General features: G+C 44.1%; 1 protein-coding gene across 4 annotated transcripts in view; it reads left to right on the top strand.

The window, feature by feature from the left end:
• LOC120894553 (protein eva-1-like) overlaps window positions 1-25,144 on the top strand; it is a 93,761-nt gene that overhangs the window by 24,528 nt on the left and 44,089 nt on the right. For all 4 annotated transcript variants that reach the window (XM_040297206.1, XM_040297207.1, XM_040297208.1 and 1 more), the window contains 2 exons: window positions 20,097-20,219; window positions 23,390-23,508. In XM_040297206.1, coding sequence (XP_040153140.1) covers window positions 20,097-20,219; window positions 23,390-23,508 — 242 coding nt within the window. The remainder of the gene's footprint in view (window positions 1-20,096; window positions 20,220-23,389; window positions 23,509-25,144) is intronic.

Below are 25,144 nucleotides of genomic sequence, written 5' to 3' on the forward strand. Positions count from 1 at the left end.
GAGAATAATGCTTTAAAAAACAAAATTGAATTGAATAAGAAGAAAAAAAAAGACACAAGAACGAACGACGTGTTGCCTATCGTAAAATTCACGACCCATAACTTGGTCTTGCGGCTGCTAAGAGCGATCATAGCGTGGTGCTGCCGCATTGACTGCATAGTAGCGTGCTAGATGTATGAGCCTGGAGCGAAGGTAGGACACAGTTTACGCTACTTATATCGGCCCCAAATTGGCTATCGTTAAAAAAAGCATAAAGGATTTCGGCAAACATATTTCATAAATTATGTCATAACAATTATATGGAGAGAGCTTAGTTGTTTCGTTTAGCAAATTGCTTGCATGATGTCTTGGAACAAGAAGCATGTTTTTAAACTCAGGGCAGTAACATATTAAAGTTTAAATATAACTTGAGTTTTTGTTTAAATATTAATTCACATATAAAATCATAAATGAAAACATGACACCAAACAAATAAAAAACACTCACTCTACATATTTGGCTTGTTTTGCTCTTGAAACGTTTCATGCTGCTTGGATCTCCCTCTGAAAATGACATAAAACATATCAACTAAATGTGATATTTTGCAACAGATGATAAAAATGTAAAAAATAACCCAAACCCCTCCTTACGCACGCCCTTCGACCTACCTTTACCAAAAGAGTTTGCTTTGACTTTGCATGATTCTGCTTTCAAAACAAGTTCAACATTAGTCACCAGACGTACATGCTGCTTCTACTGCTGCTGCTGATGATGATGCCCTATCCTTTTGCCTTGCAGTTTAGAAGCACCGAACCGGGGACGCATCGTCACAAAATTACCCAAGTGTTCCCCGAGCGTATAACTTACAGCGGGCAACCAATGAGAGCGGGCACAGTGTGCACGGTGCTGGCCGGTCGTACCGAAAATAGCACAGCATGAACCGAAGTGACACGAGTTAGCGGACAGGCGAGTACGAAAATAGCGTGAGGGCAACGTTTCTTTCCATTCTTCTTCCACGGCTCCGTCGGGAGTGTGATGATGCTGAAACGTAAACAAACGTAAACACCACCAGACCATGGGTGGCGTGTGTGTGTGTGGTGGGATGAAGTTGTAAAGTAAACAGCGAGTGTATGCAAGTTGGAAATGAAATTGGGAATGGGAATTAGAAGAAGTTAGTTTTTTGAAATTGCAAAGTTGAAATTGATTGTTGTCAGCGTTGCCTAGGGAAAGAAGCTGCTTCTAACTTGAAAGTTTATGCAATGCTTCGCTAGTTCAAGAATCCTGAACATTTTCTGAAGATGAAGTCAAAGTAATTGAGCAAATTTTGAGTTTAAATCTCGAACTTACACTCACCACTGTGTACATTCAATACCATTTTCCCACAGCTTGCTCCCTCCCCCATTTCCCATCACTGTAAACACCTACATCTTCTCATGTGACATCGGCCCTTGCGATCTATTTTTAAGCCCGCAACCATTATTTAGTTCACTCGATTAAATCCGTGCCTTTGCCAGTTGTTTCGCACTTTTGCTGTGTACACCCTTCACCTGAAAGATGCCAGCGAGAATCTATTTGCTGCCAAAGGTTCCTTTGGCCTGTGGCACGATTCACTGACGGCATGGGCTGACCCATTACGAACATCACATTCAACAATCATTTGCGATCGTTTTGGACACGTGACACAGTTGCTTTTGGGAGGTGGTAATAATTTTTGAAATAGTTTCTCACCACCGTGCAAATTCTTCATTTGTGTTGCGCGACCATCATTAATATCTTCATACCCGATATCGAGCCATTTGAAACTATTCTGCAACCGACATCAAATAAATACGTCCATCATTATTCAACAATGCTTCTTCCATCTCGCAAACAAGCAACAGAGCGGTGTAATGTGAGCTTGTTTGCAAAACTTGCTTCACACTGATTCCTCTCTTCCCTACCATGCGAACTCATTTTTCTAAAGAAATTTAAACCGCTCGTTGCGGAATAGCACATTTTATAGCTTCATAATTATTATTATTATTATTTATTAATCTTCAACGGGCCGTATGGCCTAATTAAGATGTAACAGTTCAATAAAAAAAATACATAGCAAAAACAAGATTTGCATCGCAATTCACTGCGGCCACGGCAAAAGCCGGAGACGTTCCTTGAAGCACTGAGTTGAGATGTCGAAGTCGAAGCAATCCGAGACAGTGTTGAAGACAGCCGACATGCGGAACATAGGGTCTGACCGACCAGCACTGGAACGGGGTTGAGCGAGCCGTAGAGTTTCTCTAGACCTAAGTGTTCGGGATGGTGCATAGATATCGACTCGATGCAACAATGGCGATGAGTCGATAGAGCCATTTAGCAATCCAGCGATGAAAGAACACTGTGCATTGCGTCTTCTAACCGAAAGAGGTTCAAGGCCAAGAAGACGGCACCGCGCAGCATACGGAGGAAGATTATTGCGATCCTGCCAGGGAAGTAGGCGTAGGGCATATCTCGTGAGCTTACGTTGAATCGCCTCAATTCGAGCAATTGAAGAAGCGGTAGTTGGGCTCCAGACTACGCACGAATATTCCAGAACCGAACGAACGATACAGTTGTACACAGCTTTGATGCACATGGGGTTGCGGAATTCATTAGTTGTCCGGATAACCACGCCAAGTAATTGATTTCCTCTGGCTACAACGTCATCGATATGCTGTTTAAAGTTCAAACTAGAGTCAAGCAGAACGCCCAGGTCTTTGGCATGATTCTGTCGATTAACTGCAGTGCCGTCCATGAAGTAGGTCCCAGTCACTGGGCTCCTGCATCGACTAAAAGACACACAGTAGCATTTCTCGATGCAGATAGTCAGTCCATTACGCTTGCACCACGAACAGAAAATTTCGATGCAGTCTTGCAGGAATGTACAATCACCTGTGTTGTTAATAGGCGCAAAAATTTTTGCGTCGTCGGCAAACAGACTGATACTGTCGGGAGGTAAAGCGAGGGTAACATCGTTGATAAACAATATGAAGAGAAGCGGGCCAATGTTGCTTCCTTGTGGCACACCCGAGCTGCTGACTATTTCTTTGGACATGTGCTTATCAATTTTCACGATGTATGTGCGATTAATTAGGTACGACTTAAGCCACTGTACGAGCGGGCTGGGAACTCCTAGCTTATCGAGTTTAGCGAGAAGAATTGCGTGCGGAAGAGAGTCGAATGCTGCTTTTAGATCTGTATAAATTGCATCGACTTGAGCTCCGGCATCAATTTGACTAGTGCAATAGGTTACAAATTCAACCAGGTTCGTGGTAGTCGACTTTTTGGCACGAATCCATGTTGATACGGACTTAGGTAGCTGCGGCATGCATGTAGCAGATTTTTGTATATCACTAGTTCGAACACCTTGGCAATGGCACACAAGGATGTAATACCCCGGTAGTTGATGGCATCTGTCCTGTCGCCCTTTTGTAAATAGGAACCATCCAAGATTTCCTCCATGCTTTGGGAAAGTAGCCATTGGCTAGCGATGCATTGAACAATTTTGCAAGGATAGGTGCTACTGTCGTTTGACAGCGTTTCAGCACGGTAGAAGGAATTCCGTCGGGTCCAGGAGCGAAGGAAGGCTTTAGTTGCGCTAGGGCAGATAAAACGATCTCACTGTCGATGAAAGGAGTGCTCATGTTAATTGCTCCAGCCGGAGTGTTGACGAGAGCAGCATCAATGGTATCGGTATCATTCATGGCCGGTGAAAAGCAATCTGCGAAGCGATCCGCGAAGAGATTGCACATTTCATTAGTGTTGGCACTTGTTGCTCCTTTGTACGTAATGGATTTCGGTGTATGCGTGGATTTTGTTTTGCTGTTGTAGAAGCGCCAAAACGAGTCAGGCCACCTGCAGAGGTTACGTTGAATTTTACTCAAATATCTGCGATATCGAAACCTGTTATAGCTGCAGTATAAAGAGTGCGTGTCAAAGTAGATCGAGCGGGATCTTTGGCAGCGGCGCGTTTGGTAGTGACGATAAGCAGCTCTTTTTACACGTTTGAGTCGTTTGAGTGTGCGGTCCGCCCAGGGGGGGTTAGGTTTAGGACGCTGAACTGGGACGCATACAACAAAGGCTTGCAGCATGAAGGACGAGAATGAACATACTGCTTCGTCAAGTGAAATAAAATTGGAACAATGAAAGCTATTGTTAAACATTGATATCATGTCGTTCAGTTTCACATAGTCAGCTTTAGCAAAGTTATAACGATAAAATGCGGTTGTCGTCGAGTTTTGTCGAGTCGTCGAATTGCGTCGGGTCGACGAGTTAATACGTATATTGAAGTCTAACGCCGGATGGTAGGAGTCAAGAGGTACAAGCGGAACAACACTTGGAAAGACAGGCGAACACAATTTAGCTGCAGCATTGTTAGCGTAGAGCAGGTCAAGCATGCGTCCGTGCGAATTATTGATGTGATTAAGTTGCACTAATCCGTTAAATTTAAATCCATCCACAAAAGTGTTGTTGGCCAGTGAGCGCGCAGTTGGTTCATAGTGCGTGATTGATGAGTATGCTGGCGAGGACGAAGGATCAGCTGTGGACCAGCTTATGCTAGGCTGATTGAAATCGCCAATAACAAACAGCAGATCCGAAGGCTTCAGTGTGAGAGTGAAGCTGCTGATACAATCATGTAGAGAGCGAAGAGTCGATATCTCGGAGCTAAGCTGCGGTGGAATGTATACTACCATGACGTACAGATGTGCGTTATTACAGGCGACGCGCACACAAATATACTCGAGAGAACGATCACGGGAAGGTAATTCTATCGACTCGTATGCGTTAGAAACGGCTAGCAAAACACCACCACCGCGAGAGCTAGAGCCGCTGAGAGAGCGATCACAGCGGTAAACAGAGAAGTTGTTGTTGAAGAGAAGAGCAGATGGAATGTTGTCAACAAGCCAAGTTTCCGTGAGTGCGATGAGATCGAAGTCAGCCTCCGATACAGCTAAGTGAAATTCTTTTTGTTTTAGTACGCAAACCTCTAACGTTTTGATAATAGCAGCTTAAATACTCAGCGGTAGCGTTGTCATTGTGGCGGTTGGATAAAGCGGGTAAACGGTAAGTCAATTGAGCTGCGTTGTCAGAGCATGAGGCTTGGCGTGTTTGTTGCGTGCAATGAGCGGAACTTCGTCTAGTTGAGAAAAAAGCGATCGATTGTAGACTGGTGTAGGTGCGGAGATGAAGCACGGTGGTTTTGGGGCGGTCCAGAAACAAGTGTTGAGTTGGGTGCTTCCAAGGTATCATTCACCGGGGGGTGACACTGTTGTGATGATGTTGTTTCAGGATCAGGTGGAGTAGACGTGCGTGCGGCTAAACGGTGAGTCGTTGTTGGTGTGCGTGTGGTGTAGCGGTGTTCAGTACTAGTAGCTGGTGTGCGTGTAGTAAAGCGGTTTCGGGTGGCTATAGGAGATGAGGTTTGGTGGTCGTGTTGACGGGATTGAAAAAACTCACGTACACCGATACCGACGGGCCAGGTGGATGGTGTGAGTGCCACATCTCGAAGGATAGCCGGTACCCTCACTTTGAATGAAAGCCAATTCATGCTGTCCACACTAACCCCTCTTCTCAGCAGGCAATACGCTATAACGTCATCGGTGGCTAAGCGACGCTTTACAGAAGCGACCACTTGTTCCACGGTGACGGCCGTTGATAAGCGGGATAGGCGGATCCAGATCCTATCTGTGAATGGCTCACGAGGTGCAGCTTGAAGCGGTGATGATAACGGATCGGTTCCCACCAGTTCATGCGGTTGTGTAGGTGCCGGCTGGACGGCAATCGTGGTGTTGGTGTATGCGTTTGGCGATGACGCGGCACAAAGGGTGTTGCCGCGACTGTTTACAATTTTGTTTACACCAGGAGATGCCGAATCCTCGATTATACGCCTCCGCTTTCTACCAGTAGCTGGTCGAGGATCAGAGTTCCGATTGTGAGGCGTGGATGCAGTTTGAAGGAGGGTAAAACCACTGCGAACTTCGGCGACAATAGGCTCAACGAGCTTGCCAATAGCTGCTACAGCTGAGTTGAGGGCGGCTTGGAAACCGACCTGGGCGCCTATTTCTTTTACCGAACGGCAGCGCGGATTTTTAAGCATGTTAGTGCAGCCAATGCAGCTCCAGTGCAGGTCGACATTGGACAATACTGCGTCAATCAGCTCGGGGGGCAATTTGCAACAGCCGCGGTGGAACGTAGCGTCACAATATGCACAACTGATGATGCAGTCGGTGGCCTCTAGCGGTTCAGCACACGAGAAGCAAATAGCCGCCATCGCGAAATCACGCGTAATCACAGCACAACACTGCTAAGCCGAGCAGGAAAAAACAGCAGGAAACCACAGTTGTGATGCAACTAAACAATTCGCCAAGACGAAGCGATGATGTTAAACAGTTTAATAGTCCGTAGAAAAGGCAACAATGCGATGCGACGCAGAAAACACAAGAGAGTTATTGAAAAATCACGGAGCGCGACGGAAATGCGGCCGAACAATTAAACGTCAAACGTAGCGGTAGCAAAATAATGATATTGATTGATTGTTTAGCCATCGCCACTCGCACAGTGCTCAATGATACTTCAACTATTCATCTTACTTTAGCGTCCGCTGGTTCTTTGTCTGTAACGACGCTTGCTATGCCATTAGTGAGCATTTCTTCCTGGGTAGCTTGGCTGGGTAAACAATCATCCAACACATTAGATTCTGAAAGCCATTTTTGCAACAACAGGACTCCCACTCCCACTTTGAGGCAACGCCCCGTTTTGCCCGTCCGAGAAACTCTATTCATAATCGTGCCTGCACCTAACACCACCAACAATCAGCGAACGTTTCATTTTTCTTTGTCGGATGGAAAATTAATCATTCGATCGATGGGTTTTCATTGGAGTGCTTACACATCGAAGTTAATGATGAACAGAATCGAGAATTGATTGCAAGGAAGAATATATTGCAGTGTCTGTGGTATTTATTACGGTGTGAGTGTACATTGCCCTCGCCACCGAGTATTTGATGACGCTGTAAAGAAAATAATGACGCGAGCACAGTGTTGACAAATTTTCAAATCTTAATGCATCAATCAAGCGAACCAGTAGCTGTTCCGTAGCTTTTTGGTTGTAATTTAAGATTTTTCTCTTCAAACTATAACACATTTTGTTTGACTTCTTTTACAAGGTAACATTATTCTCTGAGCGATAACCGATATTAAAGCTGAACAAGCGGTTAAAGCAAAAGTGATACCAATGCAATGATTATCCATTTTATCTAAATGCTGTCGGAAAGGATCGTAATTTGAATAAACAATCTTCACTCCAAATTTTGGAATTGTTTCTAGACTAATGATAGCAAACAATCATTCTTTCCCATCACTCTGCGCAAACACATCTACCGTCGTGTACCGTTCTAATCTGTTCATTTTCCAACCCATTAGAGACGGAGTGCATCATTTCCTCCCTGTGAGCTGTTCAATTAAGCTAATAAAAAGCACGCCTAAAGCAACTGCTCGATCAGCTACCACACTTTGCTAGGTGCTGGTTAAACAGCGCTAGGTACACAGCGCTCCTCCATTGCCAAAAGCAAGGGCGCTGCCACGAGGCGGAAGGTAAAAGGCGCTAGTCAGCCGGGGATAATAATTTTTATTACTTCTCGCCGGCTCGCCCTATCGCAGAAATTATGTTTACCATTACCGTTAAGCGCTGACCAAAGTGGTGGCAAGTGAAAGTTTTGACCGTGCTGTTGGCACAGAGCGCAGCGGGTGTGAGTGAAGCCGTCCTTGAGCGTGGCGGTAGGATGGGCAGCGGCAGGCCACCAGAGACAAACTTTTTCCTCCGACGTCCGAAAATGAACGTCGATAATTACTTGCGTACCAATCACTCGTCGCCAGCCCCTCCGTACCGGCAAACCCAACCGAAATGGAGCTTGGGTGGATCGATCTCCATCTCCCCCCCGGGGAGGGAAAGTTGTACAGGGGCAGAGGAAAGGAAGCTCGAAGATAACTGAGCCGACAATTTTATGACCACATAAGTTATCCGGTGGTAATTTCGCAAATTTTCCAAACTGCTTCTGCTGCTGAGCGGCACGGAGAGTGGCGTGGTAGAACAGGGCGGGTATCACACGGTCTGGGATGTGGTAGAAAAACATTATCACCCGTAAAGAGAGCAAGTAGAGTAAACATGGAGTTCTTTTTTTGTTTTTCTTAGTGTGTGTGTGTGTGTGTGTGTGTGTGTGTGTGTGTGTGTGTGTGTAAGCGTTCCCGCAAAGTCACAAAGCAATCGTAACCAGCAGCGGTGGCGATGGTCATGGTCATGGTAATGAATGGCGACGTAGCGTGGTGAGAAAAATAACGAACATTTATTTCAATTTCGAAAACAAATATTTTCCCTCGCCACCTCGGCTTGGAGTGGGGTTTTGGGTGGGCGCTTCCCGTCTGTCTGGAATACGGACCCGACGGAGGAAATGTGGAGAACTTTCCGGTTGGCTGTGAGGAAGTGGTCGTCATGAGGCGTGTCATTATTATTAGCTTCCAGGCTATGGGGGATGGTCGTAATGGTTATTGTGTCACGATCCTATTTGAAGTTCTTATTTCTTGGGTGCCGTGGAGTTAGATGTAAATGGAGAAGATGAAAAAGTGTATCTTTATTTATGGTTTGGTTGTAAGAAAACATGTTTTAAAATAAAACAAATATAACCAATGAAAACGGTATATTCAATCTCTTAAGACTATATAGAAGGATAATTTAAAACATGACGTAATACATTCCGAGACGTGTTAAGATTATTGTCGTCGAACTCAAATTTGTTGATCAATCAATGTTATCGATTGGCTCTTTACTTGGAATGAGGCATTGATTGGGTAATACAATTATTAAACTCTACTAGCAAAAGCGCTTTTTCTTAGCTCATTCAATCTGTTAAGCGCTTGGTTAATAGAGTTAGTCTATTCTGACGCTTTTTTAAGAAGCGATTTAACGTATTCCTTAAGGCAGTGCTCTCCAACCTTTTTAGGATCGTCGACCTAAAATACTTTTAATCAAAAATGTAAATGCTTGAGTTTGAAAATACATTTGTCGCAGCCAACATCCTTTGAGGGCATACATTTTGTAGAGTTAGCTCTACAAGTTTTTGATAAATTTTTTTTAAAATCTTATTCTAGACATGTGAGTTGAAATGTAATCGTGATTTTGGAAAAAAATTAACATTCACGATATGTACATGCAATAAGCTTTTCTTTTGCAAAAATGAGTTCTTTCGCGGACCACGTTTGCTAATATCACGGATCACAAGTTGGAGACTAATGCTTTAAATTATTTTCCTTCTAAATAAAATATTTTCAATACACTTCCAATCAAGCCTCCTAAGAGATCTCTTAATAGCTCATTGATAAAACAAAGTGAGATTTGTATATAAACATCTCCTTACCCTTATTATCGCTCCAGTTGCACATCCAAATTACTACAAATGCAAAGCAACAAAAAATCAAGTTTTTAGGCTACGAAGGAGCAGAACAAACATATAGATTCTTCATCTTCCTCATAAAATTATCATTTTCTTTCAATATTGTAATGAAACCCATCAATATTCAAATTGTTCCGCTGCCGGGTGTTCCCCTATTCGCCCGATCCCGTCACAACCCAATGTCACCGAACAGCATCAGGGGTAGCAATCATGACACAGCATGAGAGCGGTGGTTACGTCTAATACAATGCAACCATTACGATTTATTTATGCATTAGAATGCGACAAGACAATCCACCGGCAGCTTTCGTGATATGAGCTTTAAGCGTAAATCTATCACACACACCCCAGCTGTGAAGCATTCACTCCCTCGCTTCCCTTTTTGCCGCACTAACCGCAAGCTTTTCTAGGCTAGGGCAGGGTACGCCAACGGCACAAGTGTTACTGCAAAATCGAATGAATAATTTATTTCCACTTATCCCGATGCCGGCAGATAACCCTATGTGCTTTACACTTAAGCCCGCTCGAAAGTACATCGTCTCTTCTAGCTGCTGCGGATCTTATGACTTCCCTTCCAGCCTTCCACCGTGCACCGTGGCGCCAAGCGTTCTTCGCCCGGGGTTTGTCCCGTTCGCTTTGCAGGAGATGTAAAATTGTCAATAACGAGCTACGAGCTCGTAGATATGCACAAACAAGAGCAGGAGAAAAAAATCCCCTCCACATCGTGCAAAACTGTGAAAAAAAATCTCTTTGACAGACGAGAGTTCATCGCTGTGTCTATGGGTGGGATTTTGTAACCCGAAAAAAAGAAAACCAAAGAAAAAACTATTGCTTATCGAATTTGTACCGATATCGATAAGTGAGCCGGTTCTATGTATGCGTGTGTTTGTGTTTGTGTGTGTGTGTGTGTGTGAGTGTCCCAAACACATGGCAACAGAATCATTGAACGAGCCGTGCTGTCGAAACGATTGAATGCATTTGCCGTTGCGCAGGGAGCGTATTCCCCATTTTGCAGCTGGCAGGTTGAAGAGAAATCCCACTTTGAATCGTACTCTCAGCCCAAAGCTGTCTGTGGAAACACATTGCAACGAGTTTCGTGCTCGATAACCTTTCGTGGGCTGCCTGTGCTTTCCCAAACACGCTTCACACGTAAATCCTCGAGCGGCGGCAGCTTTACCGCTCGCACAATCTCTGTACATTTGGGCCATGTCTTAGTAGCAAAGCGCATAGGCACACTCGAAGAGGAGGACCAAGTGAGCAAAAAAACCTGCATCCCTAGAATGCAGCTGGTGTAATAGCTTCTCTGGTGCTTCCCCCTGTCTCAACTGGTGCGTTCTTGTCTTGGGAAAAAGAGACTCTGCACTTTGCCGCACGTGCTGCACATTATATTACAGTAGCAGCAGCAGCAGCAGTTTGGCATGAAAAGCGCTTCCATTGTCACTGTCGTGCTGGTTGGTGGGAGACGGGGAGACGGGGGGGTTTCAAAGTTTCCAAACGCACCACGGGAAAGAAAAATCCTGCACGAAATGATCAACAGCACTCGCTCGGCAAACAAGTGCCCGACCCTAGCCGGGATGCAATGGAACGTCGAGCACGGCAAAGCAAGCACAAAGAGCAGGTAGAAGTGGCACACTGCGCGATGCACAATTCATACCGTCATTTCCAGTTTTACAGCCAAACCGATTGAACGGTTTGCGAGAATCGAGGATCGGGAAGCGGAGACGCCACCAGAGGTGACGGATTGCCAAATTAAATTCCACTTTACCTGGCGCCGGTATGATGCCTTCAGATAGAACCATGTAGCGCTGCTGCTGCTTCTGCTGCTCGATTTTTGCTCGAAGATCCTATACTGATAACAAAAAAAAACCTGGTAACACATTCTCGCACACCCAGTAGTACTACTTTTCAATTGCATTTTTCACCACTACACACTCAGCACTTCATTCGTGCTGGATTAGCGTCCTGCATACGTAACAGCACTTCGGCATCGAATCGGTTGTTGCCAGAGAGAGGGACATTCTTTGTTACGGAACAGAATGCTCGTTTAAGACGAACCCCCTGTTTTAGCACTGCAGCCACCTGGAGTACAGTCTTCGTGTGCCGTGAGATCAAAAGCTTACATAAGATTGAAAGGTAATTTAGCGCGAGAAGGACGTCGCAGGGAATGTGCTTTGCATAGCTAAGTGAGTGGGTCAGAGGATTTTGTGACCTCCATTAGAATTGTTGAAAACGTGTTAAATAGCATAAATAGCGGTCGGAATGGCAAAAGCTTACGCTTCCTTCATACAATGTCATTTGGGACTTTTTTGGTTTTTGTTCGAGAGAGAACTTTTTGTCCCATAAAATATTCTTCAAAAATAGGAAATAAATTACGGCAACCAATCCGGCACATTCAATAATAACAACAACAAGAAAGACACGCTCCTTCGTTAGTATGTGTTGATGTGTATCGTAGCAGCTCACGAACAATATTTACCGATCAATGTTCACCCTCGTCAAACGGGACGATAACTGAATTAAAAACTTTCATTCAAATTTGAATGCACTGTGAAAACCCAACCAGAATGGCTTTCCGCTCTCGACCACCCCACCCCTCGTGTGGCCAAGTTCAACATCATGCCACCACTGAACTAAACGAAGGTTCGTCATCGGTTGTAATCTACCAGCTCACATCGAAATCCCAACAAATGGGAAAATCAAGCCGAAACGCAAAACTTTCCATCGCAAAAGTGGTTTGCGTTTGGCCTGGGAGGGACAAAAACCACACCAAAGTAGTGAAGAGTGGGCTGCGGGGCCAGCGGAGGGTTAGTACGATTGGAAGAGAAATGATAGTGGTGTGGAAAATGAGAAAGAATCCTTCATTTGAACTAACTTTTCCGTTCCATTTCATACGGTTTCTTCAAACTGTGCTGGATGTGCGCTCTGCATTTTTGCGAGGGATTTTCGGGTTCATTTTGATCGATTCAGTGATTTTATTTTTATTAACGTAGCCAGCACAATAGTTAAAGTGAATGAGTGTGCTCATGCATCTGAAAGGAGCCCGTAACGAGCGTACTCAAACGTGAATAGCATTTTGAGACGCATCAATCTGGGTTGTCTTTAGACGTTTCATGCTCATCCAGCACAATGTTAAATTTAATTTGTACTCAATTGAGTGGGATGCTGTATTGATTCTTGGAGCTGGCAGGGTGTTCGATCTTCAAAATCCGCGTTCTGCGCGCACTGCTGCTGAGCAAAGTCGATGGTGGTGAACAATTGTGCCATGCGAAAAACATCTTCTAACAGCTGTTCGGCGCACGCCCGGGCTTCGTGCCGGATATTGAAGCCATTAATGAAGCATGTAATAGTTTTGCCAACTTCAGGATGAATGATTCATGAGCAGATTTGTTACGCATTTAGATCATCCGAGCGCAACGCGCGTAAAAGTTGGTTGGTAATAGTTTTTTACACGACCAACAAAAAGGAAGCCCGTGAAGACACACAAACACACCACACCTTCTCGTACCAAGTCTGCAGGATGATCCATGGCCGGGTCGGGTTCATTCGCGTCTTGAACGCGCAAACGAACGCGAACGGATGCGTGTGAAAATGAGACGAAACAAAATTGATGATTTTCGCGCATCAAGCAACGCTTCGTATGCTGCTGGCATGCCGTTTGGAGCATCGTACCACGGAAAACAATGTACCGTGTCAGCGGGAGCATCCAAACGCACCACCCTACCACCGTTTGCACCCTTGCTGTATCACTCTCTCTCTCTCCCTGTCGAAGGGGAAATTGTCTTCCGTTCGCTTCATCGCCGGGAAAATCGAAGACGTAACAATCTAGGGCAACGTTTATGCTCGTTGAACAAAAGCATCAAAGTGATTTAAATTTATCTTTCGCTGCTGCCGCCGTCGCCATTGCTGCCAGGCGTTATGGGGCAGCGGTTCGGGGTTTCGGTTCCGTGCTGCGAATTCCATTCTCATACCCCGATGCCGATACCGGGCAGGAATTCATCACCGAAATTGTGGTTTCAATTCGAAGGAAAAAGAAAGGAATGTAGAGGGTAGCAAAAGAAGAATAAGAAAAAAAAAACGCAGAACCTTTCAGAACTGAAGCAAAGTTGTGAAGCATTGCTTTGTCTTTTAAAGTGTCAATGTGACTAAGCCGCTAAAAGGAAAATCGAGTGATGTGAGCCGTACAAGCACCGCATTGAGCGTCAAATAAGCTGCTAAAAAATTCGCCCATCATGCGGGCATTCGGGAAAGAGAAACCAAATTATCGCTCACATTACTGAGAATTTGATGATTGGTGATTGGGTGAAGCATGGCAGGGAGCAGAAGACTTAACAAATATCCATAAATCTTACCCGGAATTGTGTCACGCCTCTTTACATAAGCGCAACCCGTGAGCCGGTCGGTTTATGCTCGGTTCAGTGACACAATATGCCACCCAATCCGGCTAATGCTAATCGCATGTCGAACGCGTCGAACGTTCGAACCGTCTTTTACGACGGCTTAGCGTATTGCAGTGATCGGATTAGGGATACGTTCCAAATTTCAACCTCTTTAACATGCACGTCCGTTCACCCGAGAGGGGCCCGGCGATGCTATGAAAACAAAAAGGTAGACACATGCTACACATATTTCTAACCACAGCTCGGACCGAAAGGATGGGATTTGCTCGATCCGTAGCAAATGAACCAACGTTGCCAAACATTTCCTGGGCGCCAGAAACGAAACGGAAACCCGGAAACCGATTTTTCACACTGATTTTCGTTCCCACCAATCAAAAGGGGCGTGCGTTGAGAAAACAAAGAACCCGCACCCGACGCGACGGACCGACACAGGGGCCAAACGGAAATGGGCTTTCCGCTGTACGGCACACAGTTTGAGAAGGAAGCGTTTCCATTGCTACACCCATCCGTAGACCATCGGCATGCTGCGATCGCTGGCCAGAGTTTTCAGCGATTTTTCAATGTTTGATTTATGCCTCAATTTACTCCTCTCTCGCTTGCTCTCTCTCTCCCTATCTCTCTCACCATTTTTCCATTGCATAATCGGCACCTCGCATACGCGTGAAGCGCGTGAACATCCTCCTGTCGCGATCGGAATGGGTTCGGTTTTTTTGTACGTGCAAATTGCGAAAAGCGGATGTTTTTGGCGGCAAAGACGTTTGTTAAATTGATACATATCCGTAAAAAGTTCCGACCAAATCTTCCGACATGCGTAAAAACCGTGCCCAAGCCGAAGGAAAACGTATAAATCAACCGTTTTTGGGTGGGATATAAAATTACCGTGCCACACACAGACACACGCACTCCGATCGTATAGGTATCGGTCTGGCAAATGCTTTGCTTATTATTCATCTTATCACGCGCCGTTATTTATCTGTTTGTGAAGAGTGTTCAAATTTATTGATTGTAAATCAAATCCGTAAGTGTGTTTAACTGCTTGCAGCAATGATCGTCCTTCCTTCCTTTAAAAAGCTAAACAATTATTAACGAACCATATGATGCAGAGCTGCACAGTTTCGGTGAGTGTCGAAATGCAATAAGCACGACGTTTTGCGAAAGACGATTGCTCAACCATTCTCCGGGGCCGTTTCAGCCGGTGAGACAAAAGTGAGCAAAGTTCAGGGCGAACTTCTGCAACAGCTGTTAAGCAAGCAATATTATTCCAAGCTGACGGTGCGCTCACCGTTGGACGAGAATGAATAAGTAGCTTGTTGAAGGCGGTAGAAAAGGCCGAGTAGCAGCAGCAGAAGCAGCACCAGCAGCAGCGCAACCGTTAAGCAAAAAAGTATTTGTTTTATCACCTACCGCTAGCGGCATGTGGAATGCAGAAATGGAATATCTCCTTTTCCATTTTGCGCCAGTTGTTAAGACTGCCGGTATTCGTTTATTTGATGCGCTCTTAGCGGCGAGTGTTTTTATGTGCGCTGTTATCGTTTATGTTTTTTCTTCCTGAGCACTCGCACATTCAAAATTGTGCTGCTCACACATCGTGTCACATGCAGAATATTATTTACTAAGGAACGGAAAACATATTTTGAAATTATTGACACCATCGCTAAGTTCATAGTTTTTCAAGTTTTTTGTTGCTGCTCGTGAGTGTTGGATGTGTCGAGGGAGTTTGAACGGAATTGTTTGAGTTCAGGCCACTGTTAACCACTTTGTTCGATATTATACTTGCCGTTAGCTTTGCAATTGACTTAGTGTGGTCGTATTAAAGAAAAAAGTTGATTCCTTTATAAAACACCAAATTTTCTTTTGAATTCTGTTATAAGAACTGGGGATAAATAAAGAACTGTTGAGATACGGTCACAGTTGTTCGTGTTTCCTAAAAGTACTCAAGCACCGATTCCTTTGAAGGTATAATGAAGATGGTTTTCCAATTAACGAGATGAAACAAGTAATACGAGAAATGTGTTAAGCAATGTTTAAGCATTTGTGGGTTTTGTCGGTACTTTGGTTTTTTTTTTATCGGAATTACATGCAATAGTTTGCACACTTACCAGGCTCTATGTCAGGTGATGCTACTTTTGGGCATTTAAACTGAGACGTGATAGCTTGCCGATTCTTGTGTAATATGAAACTGAGAATACCGTAAACGGTATGCAACCACACGCTACAGTAAGTTGACACATCTTTTCGCACAAAATGCGTCACTAAGGAATTCTTGAAAGAATAATCAGTACTTTGATACTTTGATCTAATTACCGTGAACTATGTACTCAGTTATGGCTGACGAGAATTCATTTGATCACGTTACCGGACTCGGCCCGGGCTGAAAAGCTTTACAGGAGACAACGTGCCTTTTATAAGAACCTTGCCAAAAATAATCCTTATACATCATACAAAGTAAAAAATAAAGTAAACTGGAAACGATTCGTTTGTTTAATTCGTTCTACTGTGCTTTGTATCTGTAGCTGTATGTAAGATAATCTTATCAACGTCAGGAACTATAACACGTCGTTTGATACTATTCCATTGAGCTCAAATTTAATTTCAAAATCATAGCTTTAGATACTTTAGATGGTCGGTCTGGTGACAGTCATCAAATCGTATAACTTAACAACATGCCCGTCATGGGTTCAAACCCCGAATAGACCGTGTCCCCATATGTAGGACTGACTATCCTGCTACGGTAACAAAAAGTTACTGAAAACCAAGCCCACTTCACTATTGGGTACAAAGGCAGGCCTTGACCGGCAGCGGTTGTTGTGCCAAAGAAGAAGAAGAAGAAGAAGAAGAAGAAGAAGAAGAAGAAGAAGAAGAAGAACTTTAGAGATGTTTATCCTGATTTTCAGATGAAGACTTTTATGTTAATAATACAGGATAGCCTAAGCACAGCTAAGATGCCATTTTACTACTCTGCCAACTATTGCAAAAGCAGCAAATACTATGTTACCTTTCTGGCTTTCTGGTATATTAATGAAGTAAAATGTCTACATATGTTCTGCGGTAAACGTAAAATGTATAAAGCTGCATTAGTTCCATGATATATATCTAAGATGGTGATTCTTTCAAATTTCTGCAATCCTTTTCTAATCTTCCCAAACTCTGTGAAAGATATGCAAAACGCCAACCACAGCGCCTACATAACATTCAGCCCAAAATGGGCGGTGGTAAAAAGATACCATTTACCATAACAACTTTCAAGCCCTGTTTCGTAAAAGTAATTGCCCAAGCACTGGACAAGGACGCATTATCGTATATAAATTTACTTTCACACCCAATCAACCAACCAACCGAACACCAGCCGGCTCGCATGAGAAAAAACGGAACCTTCAAGTGGTAGCAAAAGTGTTGGTTGGAGCTACCTTTGCTGTGCCGTGCTGTTTGCGAAACAATTTATATTGGAATACTTCGGTCAACTTTTCGTTCTTTTCATCCAATCAACCGCCCCGGGGAGGGGAAAGGCGAAGCAGCGGCGGCCGGAACGATGGCGCTGGGTAAAAAGGTGGCGAATTTTCTCACCAGCGTTATGGTGGGGCCGCGTTTGGTTTGGCCGCGTTTGGCGAGATGACACAGCTATTACTGTTTAGAAAGGTTCCGAGATGACTTTCAGAAGTTTTTCACCATTTTTAAAGCATTTTCCTTCCTTCCCATTTCCTTTCCGTTGAACGTCGCTTTCAATTCAGGTTTTCGGGGAACCCGGCAACCTTCCGCAATGTAGAAACAAGTGAACGTGCACCCGCCCCTCTTCATCGGCCCATGTACTTGTCAAATCGCTAGTGTTTCTTTTTCTTTTTGTCATCCACTGCTTTCTTTACTGCTGTTGTTGTGTTGTTTTTGCATCTCGCTTGCTGTGTCTGCTTGGCTGCTCTCGGCTGGGAGGATTTTTTCTTCCTCCTTACGCATGTATCACGTTTTGCACCTTGGCCATCATCTCGTGCAAAAACCGTCGCTACACTTCACTCAGGTCAGCAGTGCGGCGATAGGAGTTACACGAAATGGAGCATATAATTTACAGCGTCGTCTGGCTCGTTGTCAGTGATTTATCAGCGCTGAAGCGAAAACTTACGCAGTGAACAGTGGTCGAAAAAAAAACAACAACACAGACGAATGGAAGGAAATAAGATGTACTTTTTCAGACCCATTGATAGCCTTCCTTCTTCGCTTACAAGGTTGTAAGCGAAATCGTACCGTATTTTGGCACCGTACTTCTGTTTATCATGCAGTGTCAGTGCGTTCAAACGAGAAAATTTAATTTCACGAGCAAACTGCGCAATATATCGGCGATTCTCGTAGCAAAAGGTGAAACGAAACCATCTGGGACTGGGAGCTTTAGATAGCATCGGTAAGCTTTTGCGAAAAGGTTCGTTTCAACAATTCACACAGGCATTGTTCAATGACGTCATTGCCAAAAACAGACTGGATACAACACAGCAACGCTGACCGAAGTATGATAAAAGCTAATTAACGCACACTTGGAAAATACTAAAATCCCTTCGCATCCATTGCTGTCCAAAAGTGAACCAAATTTAGCAACCTTTCTAGCAGCTCGTAGTCAAAATCGCTTGTTAAGAAGGTGTTTTTTCGCTTGCGCTACGGTTACGCCCTTAATCGGCTTACAATTTTTGTTTCGACAATGAGCGTTTTTTGAATTGAGTGCCCTTCGTACCGGTCGATTGAATATTGATGGTGTTGCAAGAAGCTTATTGCTAGCATTTGACGGCAATTAAGCCATACTTCATTATTTTCAGTGAGTGGTACAGTTTGATGTGCTGGAAATAATTTCCTGCAGCTTTAGCAATGGTTTGCAAAGTACGGCATTGTTTTACTTTTTATAATACGCAATACTGTTTTCATTGTGTTCAATTTGTCTTTATTAGCACACATATATAGCAGTTAAAGCAACGGCTGTATTAAAATTTAATAAATATTGTCTGCCCCAAACGGGGTAACGCTATGATGCAAATCATTTATTTGACGAGTATTACGCCTTCCATGGCAACCGTATTCAAACATTTCAGGATTCTGCACAACCCTGACGCAAAATATTTGGAATGTAATGTGTGGCCCACTTTCCTTGCTATGATGAGCATTTAAGTTTGTGCTAGAAATCAACCGTGCGCAAATGGCCCAAGCTAGACCAAGCTTCTGTAAAATATGCACACCAAACGGACATAATGAAAGTAACGATCTGTGCAACTGCACCGGACAAAGAAAGGCAACGAATAGGAATGCAATTGAGAAGGTATTCCGGGAAACATTTCCCCAGCATTCAGATTTTCCATCTGGCCAGATGTAACATTGTTTGCAACTGCTCAGTATAGACATAGTTGTATACGGTACAGTGCGTTCGTTCTGGATTTGTGGTTCGAGAATGTGCAGCACATTCACCCTGAGAATATGGCATATCATGCTGACGCTTAGGAATGGCCAAGCAAAGTAGTTAGGGCCTTTGTATTCATAATCTAAAAATCCACTTTTTAAGTTACTTCAAAAGTGGATTTTTAGAGGGTTTCCAGTTAAGTCTCAGTTATGCTTATTTAAACGTTGCAAGTGAAATAAGTTTTGATTGAAAACATTCAGCAGTGATACAGTGAAGTAGAGCATGACAACAATTGATTTTACAATTTTTAATGCATTCCCAAACAGTTAGTGAATATAATTTAAACAAAATATTTATCTTTCGACTATTTATGTAAGTTCATATATAACACACACCACCCTTCGTTTTGGTTGACTTAAATTTACAACATCAAAACCATGGTCACTGGGCTCATCCTAAGCAACCTTCGGGAAACGAAAGTGTCAGCAGACAAATTAATGTGATAATATGAAGATTTCCATCACAAAAAGTGCACACGTAGTCAAGCTTTCGTTCGTTCTTCTCCCATCCGGCTGAAACACGTACTATTTTCTCACGTTCCGTGGGTTTTGTACGATGCGTACAATATGGGACGCTTTTCACACTACACTCTTCCGACGGGATGACAAACGTGCAGTTTATTCTAGTCCTTTGTCCTTGGACTGTTTTTTCTCCCCCCCCCCCCTCTCTCTCTCTGTTTCACTCTCTCCCACATCATCGGTCTATCGCTCCCGACCGCGTCACATCTTGATATTTATTCCATCCTCGTGCAATTGTTCCGTCTTTTCATCATATGTTTTTTTTTCTCTTCTCTCTCCATCTCAATCTTTTTTTTTCTTGCTATCTCTATTTGCAGCGCTACTTTCGGGAACGTTGCGCACATATCAACGGGCCGGCTGTGATCGAGAGCTTGTCACATTAAGTTGTCCCCGCGGCACGAGCATCTCGATCGAGATAGCGCAGTACGGGCGGAGCGGCGGTAAGTAGATATGATCTAACAAATTGCAATTGGGCAAATGTCGTGCAGTGTTGATAATGATGTTAGTACTTCTCTCTTCCTTTCTGGTGGGATAGTGGGTGTAACGGAAGAAAATGTTTTATGTGTTTCAGGAAAAACAAAGAAAAGGGGAGAGAACATTGCAAATGTTTCATTTTAATATTTAAATTTCAATCAATGCTTAAGTGTTGCCTTCAATTGCTCCGATTCATTATTACTTTGTACGTTAATCGGCACACAACCATTGAATTAACTGCTGCCCTTCACTTTTTTTTCACTTTACTATGAATGAAGCTATACGAAATAAATCAAAGTAGTACATAAAAACACAATGTTGAAAGCAAAGCAAAAAGGGTTGCAAACATAACGCCTCATTGAGTGTAACGTTATCGGCCAGTTTCGTGTTTTCTCATGCGCAATCAATCAATTTCATCCAATCCTATTCAGTGGCTTAGTTATTGTTTAGTTTCCATCATTTCAATCGCTCCACAACGGCACAAAAAAGAATCCGTCAGCATAAACATACTTCTATTGTTTCACCAAACCCGTACCGCAACTCGTTAAGGCTCGATAGCCCATTCAATTTCCTCAGCTAGCGCTGACGGTGGTGATGGTGGAAATTGAAAACCACCCCGATGTAATCAGCCAGCACCTCTCCCACGGTGCACGGTGGGTGTGCCGGTGTTACGGGCAGCGTTCCCAATTTCCACGCCTTTAAAAACAATCGCAAAACACTGAATGAATAATGGGAAATTAATTAAAAACTTATTCGAGCGCAAAGTAGCAAAGTTCGATGACTGCTAACGACGAACCGCTCTTTGCGGAGTGCTATTCAACGGCTACAGCCTCGGCTTCTTCTTCTTCATCTTCTTCTTCTTCTGTGCGCCTCTTAAAATAAAAGTGCTTAGCATGTTGACCTCCGAGCAGGGTGCCGCTCGTCGAATTGTCATTATCACCAAAGCGTAACCGCACTGCCGAAGGAAGCCTTACCCGTGGCGTGGCTGGCAGTTCATCACCGCGAATCTTTCCACCCGAATGCTGGTGGCTTTCGATTTCAGGGAAAGTGTTTTCATCGACATTTCAATAAATCAGTCACCGGGGCTAGGTGCCCTCTTGATTCCAAGCAGTGCCGCGTGTGCCATGGACAGCGACTTTTTCGCAATGGGAAAGATTTTATGAGCTCGAGTGTTTCAATCGCAAGATTGTCGGGGTTTTCTATTTCGGGAAAAACAACTCACTTGATACGATTCGACGAAAATTCAATGCTTTGATGATCAAGGAGGAGTCGCGGTGGCTGGAAACTCATTTTAAGCTGATAAGTAATCGGCAGGAACTAAGGATACTTTGATGTTGGCTAATTTGAATTATATTACTCTCTTGAGCTTTGGCTGCTTAATTATGATTTGGCGCTTGGACCTCATGATGTCGATGAAAACACTTTCCCTTAAATGTTCATTTTTTCTTTATTCAGTACTTGGGCAGTTTTTAACTCTAATTATTTTGTTTTGTTTTCTCATATAAAATATTACTATTTCAAAGATAACGTCTGCGAAGAATATAATAATATAATCGAAAAGCATCCATCAAACCTCAGGAAAGTTGTTAATTCGCACATTAAACTTGCGGAATTAATGCGTTACATTTTCTGCCATTTTCAGTAGCTCTCAACATCTGTCCCACATAAAGTGAGGGAAGGATTTCATAAAAACAATAGTCATAAAAGTGCTATTTTTCTCCCAACCCTTCTCGCTGCTCGGTTTGGCCGCGGTGCACAGAAGCCAATGGGCGTAATATAATAATTAAATAATCCTACTAATTATTGGTCTTCACTTCGCGATTGGTTTCGTCAGTTTTCCTCCACCAGCCATGCGCTGCTTCTCGATGCTTGCACTGCCCCGCCATTGTTAGTTTCTTTCGTTATGGTGCTCCAATTTCGTACCGGCTCGCAAGAAAAGTCTAGCGGAAAATCGACTCTACGTGGGAAATTAATTTGCTGCAATCTTTTTAAAGGAACATTTATCACCATTTACGTATCGATGGGATTGTGTTTCACTGGCGGGGCTTTCGGTTGATTAAGGCGAGCAAATGCTTTTGTGCGGATTCGACGAGCGCTCTGGGGCGTGTTGTTTTGAGTTGTGCCAGGAGCGTGGTCCTTTGCGGAGGAGCTTTCGGTCGAAGCCGTCTCTCACAGCCACAAAAAAAAAAAAACCTCAACTTAGCCCGGCCAGCACAAGACGCGCTCGTTATCGGATTTACTGGTTTTGATTTATATGCCTGCCGTTGCGGTTAGGGCACTGCTCTATCCGGGCGGTGGTGTTTTTCTCCTTGAGGCCGTAGATTTCCTTCGGCCGGTTCGTCGTCGTTGGCGGCGGCGGCGGCATCAGCGTCAAAGCCCCAGCCGACGGCACGGAATCGAAAACCGATCCGGAAACCGTACGTGCGGAAACTAATTGAGAAGCATTAACAAATTATGGCCATAAAGCAACGATGCAGCGGTCCGGAAAGCAAACGCGCTGGCATGGCTTTTGCTGGCGTGTTTTATTTATTCTTTTTTTTTTCTTTTAATGCTCCGTGATTCTTTTAGCGCTACAGCCAGCAGGTTCTACTCACACACACACGAGCGCGCGTACGCTCACATTCTCACATATATTGCATGGCTACGCACATAAAATATTACCCAGCTTTATGGTATTGCTCGGGGAAATTTTGTGGTTTTTTCGATCGGCCTCAGTCTGCCGCAGCCTCTCCTCTCGTATCGAATGGGCCACCGTTCTCGTTCGTTATTGTTTGTTTTGTCTCGCACTGTTATGCCCCGTGTGCTGTTGTTCAACCCGAGGCAAATATTATGCTCGTGTAATCCAATTAGTAAATAATTCAATTCGACAGAGCGTTTCATTACAGTGTACAGTTTATCTTTCAGTGTATCGTGCGGGTTTTTGTTGGGCTTTTAAATGATCGGCAGGTGGTGATGGTTGATGGATGTACGCACGTACCGCGTTTTTGTTGCGTAAATGAGATGCATCGAGGGTAGTGTTTAAATGCATCTCCTTATAATGCACTGTTTGAAAGCGTACATGCAAATACAGAAACCTATTGATAATAGCTTCAAAAGATTCCTTTTAACACATTTAAACATCTGCCCTTTTTCACAGATGCAAACGAACGAAACTTGTGCCCGGCAAGCACGGAAGATGCGCTCGATATCAGCATACCGGGGACGGAAATAGAGATAAAGGCACCGGAAAGCTGCACCTGGCCAAACGCCTTGCAGGTAAGTGGGAACGGATTGTTTTCAAACACTTTTCTCTGCTGATACTATTCATACCATATTATGCTGGCGACGCGTAAGGTGAAAGAAATGAAACATGAAAGCATTGTAGCAGTGCCCGTAAACCGTACTGCGCAGGAATAGTGGACAGTGGTGTCCAGTGTGGTGTGGTCAGGGTAAAACTTTGACCGCTAGTAAGTGAAAAGATGAATAAAACCACCGACACTGGCGCCACCTTCGCTATTGTTTGTTCCCGCTCTCAAACCAAATTGTTGTTGGTGAGAATAAAAAAAGACACTCACAAAACGGAACACAGAAAAAAATGCAAACAGATGCCTTCCCTCAGCAAGTAAACAAATTCACTCGCCCATTCTATACTGCCGCGCCCGGTGACCACAACACGGGCGTGGATGCAGAAATCTCGCAGGAAAAAGAATCCCAGCACCAATCCGTCGTAAATGAAGGCAATTAACACGGAGCGCGATAAATCATAATTTATGCTAATTAGCAAACACTGCCAATGTCAGAATGCATAATTTATTCTACTGCCGCGCTCGGGCGCTTTGCAGGTCCAGGTTCCGCAAACGGATTCGCGCGTATGTGTGGGTGCGTCCTGTGTGGCGTCCTGTTGACGCGCCGCAAACCAAGCCGAAGCTGCGGGTTAAGGGGAGCGAATTTTTCCACCATGATAAGCATTTCCGATCCGAACGAGCAGATAATGGACAAATTGCGTTTTGCTTCTTCAATCTTCGTGCGTTTGGCAAATTATACCGCAACAAGAAGCACTTTTCGGATGAAATTTAATTTATTTTGACCTCGTTGAACCTTGGCGACAGCAGCGTACTCCCACTCCGTCGGGACGGACCAGCGCTGCTATCACCTCTGTAAAAAGTAAAGCGAACAGAAAGGCTCCTCTTCGCTCTTGCAAACACAAACATTCCCATTCTGCTTTCCCCCCGAGCGATCAAGTTCTTTTTTTTATCTCCACCTCAAGCCAGCGCCCTCCCAATCGCAGAGGGGAGAAAGACGGCAAACTCATCTAACTGTGGTTAAGTTCCGCAGCGGCCGTGCCTTCGCTTTCTCTGTCCCGGTGCCGGGGCCGGTTGTTGTGCAAGATTGTAAGTGCAAGTTTTTTTTTTGTATACGCGCGGGTCCCATTTTTATTATTGGGCTCACTTTTTGTGCCAATCTGTCGCAGCGAGCGCAATGAATTATGTTGCCACTGCTTTTGCGCTAATATTCGATAATGGGTTTCACTTCTTAGTGAATTGTTTTTTAATGAGTGTGGCGCGGGCAAACTTTTATTCCTGTTTGCGGCACATGGAAGCTGTTGGCCCGAACCGGTCGCTTTGTTGGATCGTCTTTTTTTTTTTTTTTTTTTTTTCGGCGCGCTGATCACTGGCGCACGCGCTGGGTGGCCAGTGGCAGAGGCGAAGAATTGCTCACTAAGGAAGTAATAAAAGCACCCAAGATACGGTTAGATGCGTTTGCGGCGAATTAATTATGACGATGGCTTTTTTATGAAATGTAAACTTTATGATCCGGAGGGGTAGGGGGTGTTTTTTAATATCGCCAGTTTGCTGTTTTACGGTGAGCTAATATCATGTTTTATTGTTGTTTTTAATAAACAAAGCCATTC

The sequence above is a fragment of the Anopheles arabiensis genome, chromosome 2 (assembly GCF_016920715.1).
Source record: "Anopheles arabiensis isolate DONGOLA chromosome 2, AaraD3, whole genome shotgun sequence".
Lineage (NCBI taxonomy): Eukaryota > Metazoa > Arthropoda > Insecta > Diptera > Culicidae > Anopheles > Anopheles arabiensis.